We start from the raw sequence: 23,122 nt of genomic DNA, 5'->3' as shown, positions 1-23,122 counted from the left end.
GATTGTAAAGTATCAGATAATTAATTGAAGATGATCTTAAATTTCGAATTTTTAGGATATTAATAATAGAAACTGTTTTGATATATATTATTAGAATTTGAATTGTGTGTTTTGAAAGTGTAATATTATGTGGAAATTAATATTTGTGAAGTGCAAAATTGTATAATCTCTTTTTAGATATTTCAATGATTTGCTAATGTTTATTTTTTGGATGATTTGGGTATATGGTATTTTGGGACTCTGGACTTGGCTGGGATGAGGGAAAGGGAGGGGAAAGAGGTGGGGCAAAGGGCAGTTCGGCTACACAAATATTACCACCATATGCCAAGTGCATCCTCAAATGCCCTAGTAAGTCCATGGAGACTGCGCCTGGGTGGTAGCAGTGCGCGGTGCAAATCAACATAACATAACATATGGCTGGTATAATCACCAAGCGTATATGTGCCCTCCTGTGCAGGTGCTGTTATAATATGACATGTGTAGCCTCAAAAAAAAAACAACAATGCCATCATCTGCATTTTCAAAATGTTTAAATAATTATGATGCTTCTGCACGGGGAGAAGTTCTAGACAGAGATTAAGCCATTTTAAAACATTTTTAGAAGGACCTTCCATGCCCCATTACACATTGTTATTTTTCTATATTTAACGGGACTGTGACAGCGCATAAAGCAAAATGAAACAAGCCAACAGTTTGGGCTTTTGGTGCAGGTAAGGAAACTGCATTTGTTAGGCACTAAGATAATGGTACTACCTGTTCATTAGATCGTAACAGCTGGAAAAGTGAGTGATTACCTGGGCATATGATTGCATTACTTGGCAAATTCATCAAGCAAAAACTATTGCATTTGTGTTGCCTGTTTTTAACAGGACTTCAGTGCATGGATGAGAAATAAATCAAGTGGCTAAAAGCGCACTTAGAATAAAGGCATTTCTAGTGCACCAGTAGCCATCTACAGCTGCAATTAAGCAACTAACTCTCAACAGACTGCTTAGAAATAACGGTGGCATGCTAATGTTTGGTACTGCTTGATAAAGCAAACTCAAAGAGATTGCAGGCGGATGTGTTTTGGGCGGGGAGGTGCTCGTAGTGGGGGGAATGGCTATAGGGATTTGCATGACCATGGGCAGTGAATGGGTGGTTAAATGTCCAAACAACAGCAACAAGCTGTGTGTCCCTCCTACTATGCCATCTCTACCTTACCGTTACCCCAGTGCATTAGTGTCAGATTGTAGGTGACGCATGAGTGCCTCATAATATACTGTTTCCTCATTCTCATAGAAATAGCCAAATAACTGTTGCTACTAATATGAGCAAAATATGTAATATATGCTATGAAGGCCCTTGCAGGTTTAAGACGGCATTTTTACATTTTTTTGAAAGACCTTTCCTTTTCCTTTATGCAAGAAGAACTTAGAAAAAAGGCACAAAAAACACTTGTTCCTTTATTTGTACTTGCACAAACAGCATTTCAAATAAATGTTTAGTATCACTTAAATAAGTATTCTGAAAAAATTGGATCCAGTGACTGTGCTATTGCTCATATTTTAACAGCATGTAAATTAACCAGCTTTGTCCTTCTTGGCAGATGAATAAATTATAATGATCATTTAATTTCTAAAAATGTTATTAGTTTTAAAAACAGCTGTAAAAACCTTGCTAGAAGCTTTATTTCAATCTTTGAATGCTATTGAATCATTGGAAGTGGTTTAAGAACTTGCAGCACAAATCTAGCTGCAGGTTTCACATAAATCACTGCAACTGGCACATTAACCCACCAAGCAAACATTCCAAAATGAAGTCACATGGCTAAAATGTCTCTGACAGTTTTATAAAGCGCACACCAATAATTTGCCATTTTTAGAGGCATAGCCAGTTACACTGACTTATGACTGATTTTTCCAGTTCCTTCTAGCCTTTTGCAGAAACTGGTCTGTTATTAAATATCCTCATTTTATCTTTGTTATGGAACTTGTTAGGCATATGATAGAGCAATATTATCGACATCTCGCTCCCTTACACAACAGTGAAGTTTAAAGTTTCCTAATGAAATGCATATCCACAAGTAGCAGACTTGAAGTTGGATGCAGGCATTTAAGCCATGAATGCTGGTAAAATAGCTCAGCAGGTTCATTGCTCAATGCTGCGATCTGTGTGTGAACTGCAGGTTTGAAGCCCTGAAAGGCCAACCCAGCCTTTCATGATTCTGAGATCGATACGAGTACCAACTTCAGATGGACGATATTGTATGTGAATATGTTCTGTGTAAAGCGCTTTGGTGAAAGCAGAATAATAAATAACCCACTTCGTAGCTAGCAACTTATAAACTGTAAAGTATAATGGTGTAACTCTCACTTGATTAGCTTTATAGATCTGCAGAGAGGGGACTACATTCCAAGAAAGCCTAAAGCATTGAGAAGTGTTCCCATAACGTGGCAGACACCTCTTACCACACACTGGCTGTTCATTAAACTTCGGTTTGCATTCAGGGACTTGTAGATTCGCTTTTCGTAAATGTTTGTACCACAAATCAAATGCAACTTGGTATTGGACTGAAAACAAACACTGTCCACTTGTCAGCTTCTTTCCCTACACTGCCTCCTTAATCTATATGGTACTTGTGAAGCAGAAATGTATGGGTCAGTGGGCTTTGTGTAGGGTCGTCGCGATAGGGTTAACAGTTACTCATTCCCGTGCCAATGATTACCAAGCTCGGCGTCCCCCAGGTGCGCTAAACCCATCTCTCCGGAGTAACTGTGTCAGAAATTTAACCCCGTGTTTACTCTTTCAGGCGCTTGGAATGAAACCGAGGACTTCTTTGCTGCAACTGCAGCAGTGGACACAGGTGAGGAGGGTGGTCAAAACTCCAGTGCCATCCAGAGAAGACGTTATTTTCTGTGATGTCATTACATATGGAAATTGGGGGACACCCTTCTTTTGACGGCCTGGCCCTGAAAGGCTGTGAAGAAAACGAAGCTGCAACCAGTGATATTGTGTCAAGGTCCTGTGATCAATCATTCACTGATACCACCTAAAAGTCCTGTGATCAGAGACACAGGGCGGGAAGCAGAGGGGGGCTTTCTGACAGTGCTTCCCAAAAATAAAGAGGGCACCAGGTCTGTTATATATTATGCTGTGGACCTGATTTACAAAGTCTTTCTCAATGGGATTTCCGGTTTGCAAATCAGGCCCTTGGTGTCACTTTATGTGAGCATTTGTAATGAGCAAACCTAACCAATAGGCAAATAGATTATTAGGAGATCAGTTACATGCATTCAAAGTAGCTGGTGTTTGGTCAGGTTCTAAGACCGATGTTGATGAGGAAAGGGCGAGGGGTGAAAGTGTAAGCTGTAAAGAGGGGGAAACCAAGACGGGAGGGGACACTGCTCTTATTATGTGCAAAGAAAATTGTACAAATGCTGGACTCATGGTTCTGTGGTGTTTTTCCGATCTATTGCCCTTACTTTGGCTCCCGAGTTCCAACACCTTTTGAATGTGGCATGTGCGACTCCTAAAGTGCAGGATGATAGACAGTGCTTTAAGTGGGATAAGATATTGAGGGGGGGGCCTCATTTGGGGGCGTGGCTTTCATTGTGGGCGTGGCTTTCATTGTGGGCGTGGCCTAAAAGTGCACAACTCATAGTAAGGTGCGCAAACAGACATATAAATGTATGTGAGCATTTATATGTTTGTATGCGTACTACTATGGTTTGTGTACTTTTCAAGCCATCGTTTATAAACGTAGCAATGTTACATATTTCTATGTTTATAAAGGGTGGTTTGAAAAGTGCACAAACCATAAAAAGTTACACACACTTGTGTGCTTACCTTACTATGGTTTGTGTACTTTTCAAGCCACCTTTTATAAACAGACATTTGTAACATAATTATTTGTTTCTAAAAGATGGCTTGACACGTAAACAATTCAAGGCATCTTTTAAAGAGCGTTGATGAAGGACAAAACTCAAGGTGGCTTTGTCCATCAATAAAGCTTTATAAAAGATGCCTTGAATTGTGTATGTTTCAAGCCGTCTTTTATAAACATAGAAATATTTCTACGTTTATAAAAGATGGCTTGAAACGTACACAATTCAAGGCATCTTTTATAAAGCTTTGCCAGCGGAGATAGACGGCGCGGGCTCTGTGATCTATTTGCTCTGAGCAGAGATCACTGAGCCTGAGGCACCTTTCACCCTCTGCAAACCCGTGGGCTCAGTGATCTAATCTGCATATTAGATCACAGAGCCCTCGGGGTCAGTGACCTGGGAAGGGCAAACAAAGGGACAGTAACTTCCTCTGATGACCCTGATGAGGGGTCATCAGAGGAAGTTACACTGACTGACAGAAGTGCCAGCCAGCCTCAGGTCTCTGTGGCTGTCTGGCACTTCTGTCAGCTTGCCTGACATAATGGCGGGCGCATCTCCCGTCGCGGCTGTGGCCGCGGCGGAATAATGCGTCCCGCCAATGTTGTGTGGGACTGGGGGCCCCGGCAGGGCCCCGGCTCAGCCCCACTTTCTGAAGAATGCCGGGGCCCAGCCCCGGCCCACTTAAAGCACTGATGGAAGAGCTGGAGACCAGACAGGATCTGGATTAATGGGCCTTCTGTGTGGTCGTGGTATGGAGTTGTGATTACTCGTTCCCATACTTCAAGGCGCACTGAACTGAACTCTCCAGAGTACATTTCCAAGGAAGGTAATCTTATGGCAAGGCCGGCCAGGCGACTTCGCAGGCTCCCTGCCATTAACCCCAGCCACACCATGTCGGCGGAATATTTCACGGGCTACCCCTAGCTGGCACAGTGGGACAGGAACGGGAGCGCCCTATTGAAATTAAATGTGCTCCGCTCTCAGGGCAGGTGGGGGAAGGTAGGGGTGCCACGTTTTTGTTTTGCTGCCCGTGGCTCTGGGACTTCTAAGGCCAGCCCAGAATGTAACCATTTGTTTTCTCTTTCAGGAGCTGGGAATGAAACCGAGGATTTCCTTGCTGCAACTGTAGCAGTGGACACAGGTGAGGAGGGTGTGCTGCAGACCCCAGTACCTGCTAGAGAGGAATGTGGCAATTGGGGTGAATACTGGGGCTGCTTATTACCTTTCATTTTCCCAGTGAGCGTGACTTCTTGAGTAGCCACATATCAAAAAAGAGGCCCTGGAAATAACTTTCAAAGTGACCCCATATTACACATTTTCAGCAAGTCCAACCCCTTTCCTATTGGAACATTTGGAAGTAAAACAGGTTACTACACAAGAGGCACAGAGTGCAGCGGCCTCCCGGGAACTATCTAGCGTTCCCTATAGGCCAATACAGCGCTGCACATTAAAGCCACTAATGAATGTGACGTAAAGACAGGTGCCCATGTCACATCCTGCCCCTCCTATGAGCGCCACCCATGCTCCCATTACAGGAGCACTGTGCGAGTGCCCCCATTAACTATGAACCCCCTGCAAATAAGGCCTGATAATGTGCACATATTCCCCAGGGAGGAACCTGTCTTCTCAAATTTAATTTGTGTTACTTAAACGTGTTGGTTATGCTGGCCTCAAGGTGCTAACCTATCCTTGACATCTTCAGCCGGCCCTGAAATATCCAAGGGGCAACTGTGAGAAAGGGGAGAAGAACAAGTATCACCAATGTAAACTACTTGGTGCTTTGCATAAAATCCAAGAGCATTTTGGGAACATAAGGAGCACAGATATTTATATATGACAAATCAATGACAGTGATTCAAGCCTTCGCCCCTTCTGAGCACATAATAAACACGGGCCTTTCTGCTTTATGATAGCACTCTACCAGTAAATGGACAGCAAACTACGGATCATGGCTACACATTTGGAGAGAGTTGTACTTCACGGTCAGGTGCCAGATTTTCTGCTTTAGCAGCCAGGCGGGTACCCTGAACACACTTCTTTCCCAGTGTGGCCTCCCTGCCATACACTCAGTTGCACAGTGTGTGGGGGACTTATTCAGAGAACATCATGCTGGGTAATATGCATGGCAGAGTGAAGGAAACCCAGCTCAAGGGCAGTTTTTTTGAGAATGTCAGGGCTCACCCCTGATTAGCCCCGGCCCACACAAAGCCCTGCGTATTCCCATACTTGTAAGTGCCAAGCCTGGCTGCTTTCTTCAAGGGGGGCTAAGCCCATCTCTGCAACGTAAATGTGTCAGGAATGTAACCCTTTGTTTTCTCTTTCAGGAGCTGGAAGTGAAACTGAGGACGTCCTCGCTAGGATTATAGCAGCAAATAGAGGTGAGGAAGTTGAGGTTAAAACCCCAATACAAACTAGAAGGAGTTGGGAAGGAGTGTGATACTGGGACTGTGTAGTACATTTCATCCAGCGAGTGTGACTTGTGCAGTAGGCTCATCATGATCCCTGCAAAAGGTACTAAGGAGAGTGATTCAGAACCAGGTGTACATGTCGTCATACCTGCGCATCCTGCGAGTGAAGCCTCTGCCCCAATCATGGAGCACAGGGCATATGACGACATTACCGGCTGATGTGCTCATGGCTGGGATATTATGAACTGAGACCTCCATGTTGCAAGGAGTCCTGGCACCCACAAAAGCAATTTGCAGGCCCAGTATTAGGGTCTTACATTTTTTCAGTTAAAATAGACTCGTGCTACTTGGGGCAGGGGGGCTTTGTGGCTCTGAAAAAGAAAGCTCAGTAACTTTTAAGTAGCCATTTGGGGTTTTGGCTCCACCCACAACCCCCTTCGCCGACTTCCTTTATTTTGCTGTGCAGAGACCCACACGCCTGCCCGTGATAATCTGCAGCTATTAACCTACACCACTGCTACTTTAGCTGGACTTTTACCACAGAAAGAAACCATAAAGGGAGGCTGATGGTGGGCACATATTCCTGTCAGTCTCACAAAGTAAGGGCTGTGTCATTTTAAGTGTGCATTTACTGGTCAAAGACCGACCTCTCCAAAAATGTTGTTGGCAAGGAAATGATTTACTCTCCTTCTGCTCTTTGCTGTGGGGATGTGAATCATTTTAGAGATTAATGGAGTGCTAGGTGTGGCTCGCGTTATGCCACTTCAATGCACGGCCCACACGGCTGCTTCCCCAAACTGAACTCATGTACCTAGGTTACACTGAATGCAGTCTCCCCATTCCTTGTAGTATATTACGCTTTGATCAGATATGTGCTCCGGACTAAGACTGCCGATGCCTAAAAAAATATTGACCATTTTCCGCAGCCCCTTTACATGTGGAAACCTTCAGCTGCACCTGATCAGTGCATTTTTGTTGTTAACTTATGCAGGACAGGCAGGTTTTTCTAGCCATAGACGAGAGGATTCCAAACACCACGTTGAAGTGGACCCTCGTGCATCTTCGGCCCCCTCTGCTTGTCTGACACATTAAAATAGCAGTTTCGCAGGAAGTCACGAATCTTCAATTAGCGATATTGTGTCATCGTCCTGTAATCAATCATCCACTGATGCCATTTAAAAGTCCTGTAATATCGGCGGGTGTGGCGGGGCGGCAGATTCGTCTCTGTGGCAGGGCTGAACTGGTGTAAACATTCCAAGTTAAAACTGCGTGTGAGCAATATTTTCAACTGGTAGTGCGTGAGGGAAGAGGGAGAGATGTAAGGGGAGAAACCTTAGCAGAAGGGGGATATGGTCCGGCTATGTGCAAAGACACCTGTAAAAATGCTAGGTCAATCCAGGTGCATTTCGGCGCATCTAAGGATATTCTAAAACTAGTAGAGTCTCACGTGCCACATGCACAAGATCACACATTGCGCCAGTGGAGGCTGCGGCATGGTTGTTTGGGTAACTACATGAGAATGGGTGTGGATGCGGCTTTGGGAGATCAATAAATATACACTTTGGCCAGTCGTATCCTCATGCATATTTACAAATAAGGTGCAGTATTTCCCTCAGAATTGATCAGACACAAAGACACACACTCTCACATATGTCACGGAAAGACACACTTGTCTAGAATGATCACAAAGACATGCGTTGCACTCTCCATCACTCTCAGCACCGGAAGTCTGGATGGGTATGCCGGACCGAACCGAACGGATCGACCTCACAGATAGAAACAAGTTGGACTCAATATACCAAGTGCACCCTCAAATGCCCCAATAATCCATCATATAGCTGGTATACTCACCAACACTGTATGTGCCCTCCTGTGCAGGTGCTGTTATAATACGACAGGTGTTGCCTCAAATTTCCAAACAATGCCATCATCTGCACTTTTAATATGTTTAAATAATTAGGATGCTTCTGCACAGGGAGAAGTTCTAGACAGGGATTGAGGCAACATAAAACATTTACTGAAGGACATTCCATGTCCCATTGCACATTGTTATGTTTTCCATATTTAACGGGACTGTGAAAGTTCATAAAGAAAATGAAACAATCATTGGCAAAGGCAACAGTTTGGGCTTTTGACAAAGGTATGAAACATGCATTTGCTAGGCACCAGGATGATGGCACTACCTGGCCATTAGATCGTACCAGCTGGAAAATGGAGTGGCAGTATCGGGCAAATGCCTAATGGATCACGCCAAACCTGTTGGCTTTGTGGCTGCTTGTTTGTATGGAAGAGAAATAAATCAAGTGGCTAAACGCGCACTTGGAATAAAGGCATTTCTAGTGCACCAGTAGCCATTTACACCTGCAAGTAAGCCATTAACTCTCAGCAGACAGCTTAGAAATAATGCTGGAAGGCTAACGTTTGCTGTTACTGCTTGAAAGAGCAAGCTCAAAGAGATCGCAGGGAGATGTGTTTTGGGCAGTGGGGGGCTCATAGTGGGTCGAAATGACCATAGGGATTTCATGACCATGGACAGTCAATGGGTGGGTAAATAACCAAACACCAACCAGCTGTGTGTCCCTCCTAATATGCCATCTCCATCTTACCATCACCCCAGTGCATTAGTGTCAGATTGTAGGTGACGCGTAAGCGCCTCGTAATAGCACAGCCCAAAAATGCCTAGTGCCCATGAGGTCCTTCTTTCATGCACGAGCCACAAAATAATCTCAGAAGCGCTGATAACAGGTATTTGACTGTTTGTTCGTTCTCATAGAAATAGCAAAAAACACGGTTTCTACTTGTATGAGCAGAATATGCAATAAATGCTTATCAGCATTCGAAAAATTACTGTGCAGTGCATAGGCTTAAGACATATATGGTTTTTACATTTTTTTAAAGTCCTTTCTTGTCCCTTTATGCAACAAGAACTTAGAAAAAGGATGGAAAACACTATTTCCCTTAATTGTACTACCGCAAGCAATATTTAAAATAAATGTTTATTAGCACCTAAATAATTCTTTTGAAACTCCAGAACGGAATGTTAAGCACCACACAGAACTCCAAGCATGTTTTCATTTTTTAAAGCAACTCTCCAGTCCCATTCGACAGAGGGTCGGATTCTCCAAACTATATTTGGTGCAAATAGTGAGAAGCACCAGCTGCTGGAGGCTCTCTGGCACATTTAACCACTTGTGCCAACAAAAGATGTGCCACACATTCAAATGCCATGTTCACCTCCTTTGTGCAATTGCCCCAATAAGTGAGCATTTGTCTGGGCATTTCAATGCACAACTTAAATACATAAATGGGATTCACATTGCAAGAGTACAGAAAACAAACACAGTCCCATGTGCCTGGGAACACGGACAAGAGTGCAACACATGACAGGAACATTTGTGACCCTCTCATGGTTGTGGCTGGTTTATGTGAGACAGCAGTGGTTTGAAATACTGCTGTCACACTTGCATTTCTATCCCAAAAACAAGGATAGAGATGATTTTATTTGTTTACTTACATTTCACAATTGCAGGCTTTTTAAGGGCTTGCCACTGTGGAATGTGGTGTGCTGGGACCCTGTTATACGTTAGTGTTTGTAGTGTGCTTCCCACTCTAATGTATGCCTGGAGCTGGACAGTTTTGCACTGTCACACAGCCCCCAAGAAATTGACACGCCACCTTTGTGAATAAAGTGATCTGCACATTTCCTAAATTGACGCAAGTTTAAAAGAATTCACACCCAATGCACTTTTTAACATTGTGCCACTTTACGAGAATCTGGCCCATATTTTTGTCTGCCTACCCATGGAAAAAAATTATTTTCGACACTTCTAAAATGACCTTAAGAGTCCCACAAGTCTCTTGTCTTTTTTGTATTTGCAGGCTCTGTTGACACTCTTTGGTGGAAATAGTGTCAGCTAGGAAGCTTTTATTTTTATTTCCCTGCAGGAACACCTACTACTACGTGCCGATGCATGGGATGAAATATACATGTTCTCTGGTCTTTTCTCTTTCTGTCTCTTACTTCTGTGTATATCTCTCTTCCCTATTACCACTCTCACTTCTCACTTCCCTCCAAGACCTTTCTCTCTTCTCCCATCCATGGAGCACATCTTCCAAGGCTCCTACACTTTCCTTCTTGCTCTCGTTCACCCCCCTCCCTCCTAATCTATCTCTTGCTCTGTCCAGATCTCTCTCACTCACTGGGGGGGAGGGGCGGTTAAAAGGCACAAACTGTTGTAAAATAAATGGTTGTTGGGGAATAGATGAAACTGCCCCCTTGTATAGCTTGACCCCCCTGCCCGTTGTGTGCTTCGATGGCAAGGTGGTTGGGTTAGACTTGAAAGGTTTGGAATTTGTGACTTGGATTTAACCTTCAATCTCCTCTGCGTTATATCTCATCTCACTATCGTGTTCTTGCTCCCTGGGACTCACTGACCAGAGGGAGTGGATAAGGAGATGGTTCTTAGATGAGAACTACGGTGGAGCGACTCCAGTGTCCCACAATGCTGATGGAGTTCCACTGGCAGTCTAATGGGATGCTCCACTTTGCTGAATGGCAAAATACTGGTGGGCCTCTCTGCGGCCACCAATTGCATGGATCTCCCCCAATTTTTGGTGAAATCCCTGTGTCCCTTTTTTTCTTACCCAACGCACTTTCTGCAGACCCTTGCACTTGCTACCAGACTTTGGGATTTGTTGCACTTTGGATCGTAGAGCACCTTGTTGCTGAACCCATTTGGAATAAGAGGGGGAGGTCCTGTTTCTTTGAATATTTCCCTCAGAACCACACTGGCCCTCCCCTCATGTTACACCCTAACCACTGACCGACCGTCCTGGCATTTTATTCTGGCAGGTGATTCGGGTAAGACTTTGTCGGTTTTAGAAGAAAACTGGTTGGTTGGAGTGCAAGGTGGTTTGGTGATGCTAACGATGGGTACTGATTTGTCAGGCGAGGCAGTTGGATGTGGTGGACACAATAAGAGTGGGGTATGGAGAGAACGGATGGATGTGAGAGTGTTACCCACATTGCTTGAGGTTATTATATGGCCTGCCACCATTTTGGATTCTAGAGCTAACCATGAGCATTTCTTAATTTGGGACAGGTGCCTATTGCATTTGGTTGATATGCTTTTGTTAGTATCGCCATTTCAGAGCTATGTGCCATGATTTCTTCTTTGAGTTACGTAGGCTCCTTGTATTTTTCTCTTCTCGGAAATACCCATGTTTGAGTGCTTTGTTGAAGCAGAAATGTCATGTCATACAAGGACCAGATTCTTATGAATAGTGAGTTCCACTACTTAGTCACCATAATAGTAGAGGCGCCTTATTTATGTTTTTTCGGTTGGGTCTTAAATCGCACTTTAGATGCACCCTTGATGTCAAAGGATTGTATTGGAGTACAGATAGGAGGGACGTAGGATCTGAGGATGGACACGTAGCCTGTTGGTGTTGTTTGGCTATGTACCCACACACTAACCGCACATGGCCATGCTAATCCCTACATTTACCCTCCATTACCTGCCCCTCCCCTAGGCTCTAGCTCTATCATGCAATACAATCACAAGGTTTGCTGTCTATGCCTGCCAGTGGTACTTCAAAGCAGTCTTCTGAGAGTTAATGTCTTAATTGCTGCTATAACTGAGCGCCTACTGTATTACACATGTCTTAACCTGGTGTGCCTTCAACCACTTTATTTATAAGTAATATGTGTCTACTCCCACCTGATCCTTGCAGTTAAATCATGTTAAAAACATGCATTGCTAAAGCCTAGATAAACATTCCCCAAGGACTGCCATCATATGTCCAGATACACCATTTTCCAGCTGTTGCCACCTCATATCATTATAGCAGTGCTAAGCAAATGCCAATCCCATGCCTACGCAAAAGCCATGACTCTTGGCTTTATCAGTGCTTATTTTCCATCGTGTTTCATGCAAAGGTGGTTAAAAGAACTGTACCAACAAATCATCTCAATATTTCAGATAAAAGACTAATCACCCTTTTTAATCTCTTTAGGTGCCAGGGTCCCACTGAAGGATGTGGATATTCTTCTCATAAATCCCCGCAATGCCATTGCCTGTCCAAATAACAACTGCCTGTGGCCCAAATCCAGTGGTGGTAAAGTTCTGGTTCCCTACGTCCTCTCTCCTGATTTTGGTAAGTGCAATACTTTTATCAAGACTATAATAAATGTTCTCTCCTCTTCTGGGGATAACTTGCCAGGAATGATGGTCCTTTCACTTACGAATGAGCTCCTCGTTCCATACCGGAAGTGTCCCCTGAAGCGATGTTGGCTGCCGTGTCCTGCTGTTTTCATGGAGTTTCCTCTCTGGCTTCCATCAAAGGGGCTTGGGCATGCAGGGTGGTGAAGAAGAAGAAGGGACCAGTTGTGGTCTAACATAAAGCCCATGATCCTGGGCTGGTTCACCAGATGGGTGGCAATGTAGCTCTTTGGCAATGGTTACCACTAGGTGGGGCACCAACAGAGCTCCTCAGTCTTCATTACCATGCTGCCCCTGGGATTACAGCCACCCCAATCCTCCTGTTTGTTTAGTGGGGCCTTGTTTTCTAATTGTAAAAAAGTAGACTCAGAATAATAGAAACAGAGGAACCCCTCAGTGTGGGACTGCCTTGAATTTGGGGTCATGGATTGTTATTGAGTTTATCCTGCGGGGATGTTGCCATCACACTGCGGACATGACCCCACATATCTTTATATCTCACAAACATGTCTGTGATAAAAGAGGTGCGTGCTTGGATCACTAAATATATAATGCACGCTGGGCTTCGTTCCCATTAAAACATTTTTTACAACGCCCCCACGGATATGAAAGTGTTATCATGAACCGTATTTAATCATTTGGACAGTCTCCAATTCAGATGCCAAGATATAACGGCTGCAACGTCTGTCACTCCATTGAGGGACAACGGCCGTGTTTCCGGAAACTGGGGTTCACCTCCCCAAAAGTGGGAGAATTGCAAAGTGTTCGAAGAGGTGGGGCTGAGAGGGGAAACTGGTTCTCCAGGTAATGATGTCTGTGCAGATGTCCAGTCTCAATAAACAGACATTAGTAAGAGGTCATTTAGTTAAGGGTTGTGCTCTATATAATTCAATGGCTCACTCCACAGAGAATTATACACAGACGATTTGTCCTCACATCATTTTAACTAAATTTGAGTACACAAATATCTCAGAATTATTGTGTAACGGTTTGCTAAACTCCAAGTAGTTTACCATTGGTATCGACTGGTCATTTCTGAGGCAATTTGGGAGCGAAAGGTTGAATCTACAGCAGTTATCAAAATGCTGCTTCAAATGAAAGTCTTAACTTGCTTTCTCCCGCAGGTGCCTACCAATTTTTATTCTCTGCTGCAATGGAGGAGTTTAAAACAATGACCTGTGTGAATTTTGTACCCCGCACACGCGAAACCGACTACGTGAACATCGCCTTAGGGAGTGGGTAGGTCTCACATATCCTTTTCATTACAAAGGCACTGTTCTTTTTCTGAAAATACAACAGATAAAATACCTCTGAACCGATTTTACTAATGTAATCACTACTGAAATCGGTAAACAGTGCAAATCATGCATATGTTTAAAACACTCGTGTCCTCTGATGGTGGTTCCCAGAGCTTCCCTGCATTTTTCTCATTTGATATCTATATTTGTTTCCCAGGCTCTCTGTATGTGCTTGACAGTTTCTGCATGCATGCGATTTACATTTTACTACTGTCTGCGTCATGTGTCTCACAATTTGTATGTGTATGTGCTTCCCCGTTACTCTCTATATGTGTTCCCAGTGTTTTACAGTCTGTCTCTCTCCACGTGTGCCCCAGTATCTGTCTGTATGTGGTTTACGGTCTCTCTGAATCTGTCGGTGTTTCCCAATTACTCGCAGGATGTGTTTTCTTCTTGCGTTTTATCGTCTCTGTACACGTTTCTCAGTCTCTCGCTATATTTATCTGCCAGCTTCTCTCGGAGTCTCTGTATGTTTTCTCTGTTTGCATGTGTTTTACAGTCCCTGTGTGTTTCTCATTCTCTATCTGTACCCGTCTCCCCGCCAGCTTCTGTCTGCATGTGGTTTGCAGTAACTGTGCATGTACCTTCATCCTCTACATGCAGGTGTTACATAATCTCTGTTTTCATGTGTGTCTCAGTCTCTCGCTACATATGTCTCCCAGCTTCTCTCTGCATGTGCTCTCTATCTGTGCATGTTGTACAGTCTCTATTTGTTTGTTTTTCTGAGTCTCTCTGTGTATATGTCTCCCAGCACCTATCTGTATGTGTTATCTGTCTGCATTTGTTTCTCACTCTCTAGCTATACTTATCGCCCGCTTCTCATTGCATGTGTTCTCTTTCTTTGTGTGTTTTAGTGTCTGTAAGCGTTTCTTATTCTCTAGCTATGTGTCTCGCTGCTTCTTCCCATATGTGTTCTCTGTCTGCATGTTTCACAGTATCTCACTATATGTGTCTCCCAGCTTCACTCTACATATGTTCTGTCTATTTGTATTTTACAGTCTCTGTCAGTATTCCTCAGTCTCTCGCTGTATGTCTCCCAGCACCTATCTGTATGTGTTATCTGTCTGCATGTGTTTTACAGTCACGGTATGTGTTTCTCAGTCTCTCTCTATGTATCTCCCAGCTTCTCTCTGTATGTCGTTTCCAGTAACTCTGAACGTGGCTCCAGTCTTTTTATGCATGTGTTGTACAGTCTCCGTTTGCATTTGTTTCTCACTCTCTCCATGTCCGTGTCTCACGTTTTCTGTCCATATATGTTGCCTATAACATTACATGTGTCCTATTCTCTATCTGCATATGGTGTATCATTTCTTTTTATATATGTTTCTCAGCCTCTTTTGTGACTTCCTGTTTCTCTCTGTGTGTGCTTCTCAGTAACTCACTGTCCATGTTACCAATCTCTGTTTGCATATACCCCTCTCTCACTATCTCTGAATGTAATGTTCTGGCAAAAGCTGATGTCTTCTTTAAAATATAATGTCAGCAGCTTTTGACCAATCAAATGCAAAGTTTACATTTTCTAACAAAATAGTTTTGTTTTCTCCAACTCACACATGCTCACTACCTATGTCTCTTTTGGAATAGTTTCTCTAAAACCACAGCACTGAGTAGGCTCTGGGTGCTCGCCAAATACGGAAAACGTCCTTTGGGCTGTTTCACAGTTATGCACTTGAAATTCAGTCCCATGGAGGTTTAGTTGGGCGAAAAATGAAAAATCAATACTTTTGTGAAACAGGAGGACTTTAGTGCTAGCTCACCATAGACGAAAACAACCCCATGGATACTAAAAACTGAAATCTCCAGGAACTACTTTAACAACCAACGTTATGAAATGTTCACAAGAATCAGACCAACGAGGGGCATGATAGAAAACTAGAGTCTGAATGCTTAATCAGCAGTTATAACCTACACCTTCTTAGAGCCACAGTCAGATTCAGTGTTACCGTTCAGCTGTGGGAGATAGCCAGCCTGCACCCCGATCCCCCTGCCTAAACAGCAGAGCCAGAATTCCATTGCCAGTTGCAGCAGAAGCTTAGTTACAAAATCCAACATGATTAATGTGCTGCAATGTGGGCTTATTTTCTAACCGCAGGAGCATGCAGCAAGACATTCTGTCCCATGTCAAGCATTTATTTAACAAGTAATCCGCCGGAAGTTCCAATCAACACAGCATCATTAGCTTCTCTGATGAGCGCTTGCACCCAGCAGATAGAGCCCACATGTGGCTCCCCATCTGCACCTGCTTGTGTCACACTCTATGACGAGATAGGAGCATTTGCAAAGTAGCTGTCCCCTTTTAAACTGACATATGGCTTGACCGTCTCTGTTCTTATGTCCTTGCATCTCACATAAGGGCCAACACACCGATGTGGCTCATCTTCATCCTTTAACTGCATGACGTGAAAAAGAAGACAAAGGTCTGAACAGTCTCACTGTTTCCCATACAAAGATACAACTGTTTCCCATGACTTCACTTAACACCCTTCTGATCAGGTGCCCTTTCTGGATTTCAAACATTAGAAATGCATAAACTGTGCCCGATTAAATTCTAGAAATTGCATGGGATGAACTGGAGACAGCACTGGATCCTCTCATTTCAGAAATGTTGGATCTTGGAGCAGGTCTACTGCTTTTGAAACACTTCTCCAGGTAAATAATCCTCCCCACACCCTGAGTAGAGCTGTATATACTGGCATCTGGATTTCATTGAATGGAGCAGACACAACTGAAGAGGGAAGAATTGCAAATTCACCTACTTTGCACACTGAAATTGCGAAAACCTGCAATTTATTTATTTATTTATTTCCATTTGTAAAGCGCACATCGGCCCTTAGGCATCGTGGCGCTGTTGCAGAAAACGTACTTAGTTGCAGAGGTAATACAGAGAAATTACAATGCAGACATTTGAGTACAGGGTACAATACAAAGTATTGGTAAGTTTCAGGAAGCGAGGTATACAGTATGTCCCTTGATTACATTGGAACAGAAACCGGGTTTATGAAATTCTTATGCAAATTAATTAAACAGTTTGGTTTTAAGAACTTTGCGAAAGATGGTGTAAAATACTTCATTTCTGAGAGTTGTGGGCAAGGCATTCCAATGTTTAGGCACTAGATGTTGGAAGCTGGCCCCTCTTGCTTTAGTTCTATTGAAGGTGGGGTCAAACATCATGTTGGCACATTGTGAGTGGATGGGTCTGGCAGCAGTGCGGGGAATGATCTTTTCTGCTAGGTAGGGGGGGCAGTGCGGGAGAGGCATTTATGCGTGATGGCCATGGTTTTTAAAAGGATGGGTTCTTTAACTGGTAGCCAATTTGCATCCCTCCTAGTTTGAGAGAGGTGTTCCCTTTTAGGGATGCTGAGTGTGGCTCTGAGGGCGTTGTTTTGTGCAACCTGTAACCTATGGAGGTTTTTGGAGGAGGTACCCAGGAGTAAGACATTACAATAGTCAAGTTTCGCCCCAACTGTGGCTCCTGCTATTGCTAAATGGTTAGTATTGGATGGCTAAGGTTTCACAGCCTTAATGATTTTGGTGGTGAATGCTGAGGCTGAGGCAATAGCACTCACCTGGCGTGTCATGGATAGGGTTGAGTCAAAATAGACCCCTAGGGTTTTGACTGCTGGGGACACCTTAATAGGTGTGTTGTCAATGATGAACGTCTGATATTGCGGGTCAAGTTTGTTAAGCAATTCTTTAGAGCCTACAAGGAGGATCTCTGTTTTGTCCCCATTAAGACATAGTCCATTAGCTGACATCCATGTCTGTATGGCTGCATAAATGCCACAATCATCCAAGTCCTAGAAGAGGGGAAGGGTGAAAATATTGTAGAGCATGGGGGCTGTACAAGAACCTTGCGGGACACCACAGAGTAAGGTGGTGGGTGCTGCACTTGCCTGATCTGAGAAGACACTCATGAGTCTCCCCTTGAGAAAAGAGGAGATCCAGGCTGTGGCTTCGGTGGAGAAATAAGCAGCATTTGTAATGTGCACAGGCTGTCATGGTCCACAAGATCAAAGGCAGCTGACAAATCCAGTAAGAGGAGAAGTGCCAGTTGGCCTTTGTCAACTAGGTTACACAGTTGAATCTTGAGATCCAATAGGGCGGACTCAGTGCTGTGGCCTGGGCGGAAGTCTGATTGTCTCTTGCCTAGGATGTAGTTTGCTTCAAGGAACCGTTGTATTTGGGTGTGGGCAACTTTGTCTAAAATGTTTATAAGGGATGGGACTGTAGTGATAAGTCTGTAGTTGTTGGGAGATTTAGGGTCTAGACTGGGATTTTTTAATAATGGGCGAACCCAAGCTTCTTTAAGGCAGGAAGGGAATGTGTTAGTCTTGAGGGAGGCATTGATGAAGGATGTCAAGAATGGGGCTAGGGAATCCACACAATCTTTGACTAAAGTGGCTGGGCAGGCATCACCTTTACAATTTGAGGGTTTGATTTTCTGGATGATGTCAAGAACTTCTGACTCAGTTACTTCCCTAAAGGAGAATAGCTTTTTAACTGTACTGACTGTGTTGGAAGCAGAGCAGGCGGACATCTGTGTTTTGGAGAGGTAGTTGTGGTGGTTGCTGATTTTCTTTTTCAGGAGTTCAATTTTGCTAATCATTGCTTTTTGAACATTGATGCATCAGGACTTGTCTTTGATGACTGGTTGTGTTTTGGTAACCGGGGAGGCCAGTTCTTTAAATATTGAGAACAACTCCTTAGATTCGGTGGTGGCGTTGGAAACCCTGTCATTGTAGGATGCCGACTTAGCTAGAATAATAGCTTTTTTGTATTGATTTGCAAGGCTTTTATAGATGTCTAGAGTAGATGCCTGCGGTGTCTTTTGCCAGTTGCTTAAGGCAGATCGTTTGCAGGAACGAAATTCCTTAAATTCGGCAGAGAACCAGGAATTGGAGTGTTTCTTATTTTTCGCTTTCTTGGTCTCCAGCGGGGCAATGGCATTGACAGCTTTTTTGAGAGTGGTGTTGCAAATTTCCTCTAGCACAGCGGGGTCTGAGGAGAGTGGGGGCTCGAGGGCCGGGCTGTCTAGGTATGGGAGGATCCTGTCTTTGGTTAGGTTGCCAGTGCTTCTAGCCAAAGCAGGTGGGACGGACATCGGCATGTCTTTAGCTTTATTGGTGATGGGAATGAGAATGTGGATAAGGTGGTGATCAGTCCGTGGGGATGGAACGTTAGAACTAATGTCTACACGACAGTTATGGTCAGCAAGCCAATCTATGGTGCACCCTTTACAGTGGGTTGGATCGTCGATTTTTTGCTGGAAGCCTAGTTGAAGTAAGCCCTTGGCTAAGGCTTTGGCATTTTTATCATTTGGATCATTGAGGCCCAAGTTGAAATCACCTAGAAGGATGGCTTTGGTGGAATTTTTTAAGATACCACCCACAGGGTGGATTAGGTTGTCATGAACGTCAGCTAGAGGGCCTGGTGGCCGGTAGGCTAATTTAATATCTATGGTGATGTTGGGCGAGATGGAGAGCTTGACTGAGATGGAGTCCACGTTCTCACATGACAGCGATAAGGTTTGTCTGGCTGTTAGGTTTTCTTTGAGGATAAGGGCTACTCCCCCACCCTTGGCAGTAGGTCTGTCTTTGCGGAGCATAGTATACCCTAGAGGAAGAGCAAGAGAGATGGATGGTCCTGAGGCTTCATGGAGCCAAGTTTCAGTGATGGCTAAAACATCTAGGTCCAAGTTAGTAATGAGGTCATGGATCTCAGTTGCGTGAGCTGGAAGTGATCTAGCATTGATGAGTGCTCATTGTAGGGGACAAAGTACATCTTTGATGATATTGGACCGTGAGGACGGCTGAGTGGCTAAAGTGATTTTTGGGACACTGGGGATAGACTGGGGAGGTGGTCCACTGGGGTGCGAGTAGTTAGAATGAGTTTTGAAGGCGGTGTGCTTTAGGGTGCGTCGGGAGCAACACCCGAGATCTGAATTTCTGGTGTGAATAGATCTAGGGCGTTTGCAGACGTCAGGGGGTCTTGTGCGGTTTCTAAGCCTGTGAAGTCTACGGGCTAGTGAATTTGTATTATGTGTGGTGAAATTAATGACCTTTGGGTTAGGGATATGTTGTGTGTTGAGGAGAAGTGGCAAGAAGCGGGTAGGGGGGATGTCTAAAGACTTGGGTAGTCTTCTGGTAGCCATGAAGTGAGAGTAATAGAAGAAGGTGAGGAGCAGCAGGTACTGTTCAGGCAGCAGGAGTGTTCAGTAGCCCTTTAACCCTAAGAATTATGTTTTTCCTGTGACTTAACTGGTAATGGAGTCACAAGTACTATGTTTGGGTGAAGGTCTAATGTGCCGAACTGGTGATGGGGAGCAATACAGTACAATAAATGTATACAAAAACTCAGTACAATAGGTGCTCCGATATGCAAGCGAGCAATACAGTACAGTAATCATATACAAATGACTCATCATAGTTGGCGCTATGGTATGCGTGCAAGTTTGGTATACATACAATTGTAGAACGTATTGGGCAGAACAAAGTTGTAAAATATTTAAAGTACATTTCTGAAGGCAACAGCGTAACAGTTGAGCGCAAAAGTGACCATTAAGAAGTGTGGAGCAAATGGAGGGAACAAATGAGAATGAGGTCAGGTTTTAGAAGCAGAGCATCTAATTAGGTGTGGTGCGTGGGACGCTTGAATGCACTCTTGATGTTTGAACATGGGCTGTGCAGCTAATGCGGATACTACCTACAGGACTGATTGTGAGTGAGCAGTGGCTGCGACACAGAGACAGACTTGTTTAATGGTCTGATTGACAGACAGTTAACAGGGTTAGGATTGTGATGCCTGGCTGGAGCAAGGTATAAATGGCAAACAGTCTGAGCAAGCAGGTCACAATAGTTAAATATGGTATACCTGCTCTAGGACGAGAGGGAGGATACTAGGATACTGTATTGTGAATACTTGGTCTCTTACCACTGGATTAGTTGTTTCGTATAAAAACAATACAGTCAAATCTTTGAGAAGCTGGCCCACTTATAAACTATAAGCGATTTACAAGCAATACAAATATTACACACCAATGGGGCACGTGTGACACAGATTGTGTCAAATCAGAGCATTCACTTCAATTCAAATTGCATAGCCACTTTTACATGGAAACACTATTCGCACGCAGGCCTATTAGCGTGGCAGTTCTTTATATCTACACACTTCCAAAAAGACACCAAGACAGAGACCAGCAAGAGCCGGTAAACACAGTAAATCAAAAGTAAAAGTATGCAAGTCACTCGATGCGAATCAAAAGCAAATACAAATAGGATAGGAGGCCACTGTGACAGTGTATTTCCCTGTACTTTTGCACAGATACCAGTCACTTAACTGCTAAGGTACAACCATAGCTAAAACATATAACGCAACCTCACAGCAATTATACAGTGTGCTAATCACAAAGCGAGGAAGTATCTTGCATAATCTCTTCTTGCAAGGGCAATGCGATGACCCACATTAATGCCGTCAAGAGCTCAGCAGAGCAGCGCAGCAATAGAGGGAGAGTCGGGAGTGAGGGGGGGTCTCGGAGCTCCACAACACACAGACAGAGAGACAGAGAGATTTAGGTGTGAAGGAGTAGAATAATGATGCCAGAGAACCAATTTAGCAGCACTTCCAATGAAGCCAGTGCTCAATGTGATATTAGATACACGCACTGACTAAGCAAGTAGCAAACCATAGTAGGCACACACACGCACAGCCACAACACGAACATATTGATACCCTCTTGATGAACTGGGGAAGATTTATCTATAGGTGAGGATTCTCTTACCAGAAGAAGATTACGCTTAAAGCCCCTAAGGTAGCTGATCACCTGACCAACAAACGCACTCCTCCTCAACTTTTACACCTTTGTCTTGTCTACTAGAACGCCATTACCTTGCAAGAAATTCATGGGAGTTTGTAGAGTTGTAAAATTCAAAGTAAAATCTGAGCACCATCTGAATAACACGAGTCCCATAAACAGCTTTCAATGGTCCAATAACAGAGCTTTCCTGCTGTCCCGTCCCCCTCCACCAGCAGTGCCTCACAGTGCACCTTCATCTGCTGCAATAGCTGTCTACTAGGTGTCTCCTTTCCTGCTTTTGTCACAAGGAGTACAACCCCTCATTAGTAATAAGCGGCTTGTCCTCTTCTGGTACTGCTGGTGCTAAAATACACGTCTACTGTCCTGGAAACTCTGAAAGGTATTCTGAAAACATCTGATTGAGCGGTTGTGCTCTGGCCAAGTGCTTTTGAGAATCTTTGATGGAAGTACCATCTTAACTGAAACCTTGGCTTTGTCCAAAACTGTAAAGATGCCCACCAACTTCACCATCACTTTCACACAGAAATTGACAGATAGGAGCAATGACACTAGGGAATCAGCTACTGATGTAGGCAAGTCCTACAAGTAAGAGTCAATCATGAGGATCCTTCCACACAACCTAATGGAAATGGTGCAGTTATTATGTCTCAATATCTGCACTGGGTTTAGCGACAGTGACCTACGACCCCTGTATGCATCAGTTGCCCGACTCACTGAAATTTGTTATGAGCACCAAAATCTTTGCTAATGGGCCACCAACACAAGGCACTATTTCTTAGCACACTCATCATGAGCAATCTACACCCTTGTTGAGCTATTAACTTCTTTTTGATAAAAGGTGTACATTTAGGGATGTTGATCAGGTGTAACAATACCGCGGCCTTAAAACATGGCTGTGGGCATTTTTCCTTCAGCTGTTCTCTGGCTTCTATGTCCACAGTAATTCTGAGATGCTTCATAACACATTCTGCAAGTGAAAGATGATCTGGGGTGAAGCATCTCATCTAGGTCAAATAGTTTGCCCCCTACTACTTGGTCTTCATTCTGCCCCTCTTTCATCCTTGCTGATCTTTGACCTTCTGCCCATTCAGATCTTCAGATATACCCTTGTCAATCTGCAACTCTACCTCAGGGGGGTGGACCACTCTGGCCCCCTGCACAGATATCTCTCAGGGCAGTTGTGCACTGTGTTATTGCCAAATTGCTCTGCAACATAAACACATACCAACACTAAGAAATAGACACGAGAAATAAGATAACAATGGATACAAATGAAAACACACAAGTCAGTCTCAATCATAAAAATGGAATACATGTATTCATACACAGAAGTAGCAAAACTGAATTTTTGCCCCCCTTATGGTAGGGTGCAAACTGCAATAAATGTAAGCCTTTCAGGCTTCTAATGCAAGCAATTTAATAGCAATTATCCCTGCTGGATCTATAATGCATTGCAGCCTAATAACAACAACTGCTAATAGCAAAATACATATGGCAAGTGTCAGCATTCCTCTCC

The 23,122-nt window shown here is 43.9% G+C and overlaps 1 protein-coding gene across 1 annotated transcript in view; it reads left to right on the top strand.

Moving 5' to 3' along the window:
- LOC138505001 (tolloid-like protein 2) overlaps positions 1-23,122 on the top strand; it is a 160,150-nt gene that overhangs the window by 23,981 nt on the left and 113,047 nt on the right. Inside the window, exons 4-8 of the mRNA XM_069625360.1 lie at positions 2,792-2,845; positions 4,954-5,007; positions 6,191-6,244; positions 12,290-12,430; positions 13,620-13,734. Of these exons, the coding sequence (XP_069481461.1) occupies positions 2,792-2,845; positions 4,954-5,007; positions 6,191-6,244; positions 12,290-12,430; positions 13,620-13,734 (418 nt within the window). The remainder of the gene's footprint in view (positions 1-2,791; positions 2,846-4,953; positions 5,008-6,190; positions 6,245-12,289; positions 12,431-13,619; positions 13,735-23,122) is intronic.

This window comes from Ambystoma mexicanum, chromosome 11, assembly GCF_040938575.1.
Source record: "Ambystoma mexicanum isolate Mex_15411 chromosome 11, UKY_AmexF1_1, whole genome shotgun sequence".
NCBI classification, from domain to species: Eukaryota; Metazoa; Chordata; class Amphibia; order Caudata; family Ambystomatidae; genus Ambystoma; species Ambystoma mexicanum.
The sequence above is the reverse complement of the archived record's forward strand: the minus strand, read 5'-3'. Positions and strand labels throughout refer to the sequence as shown.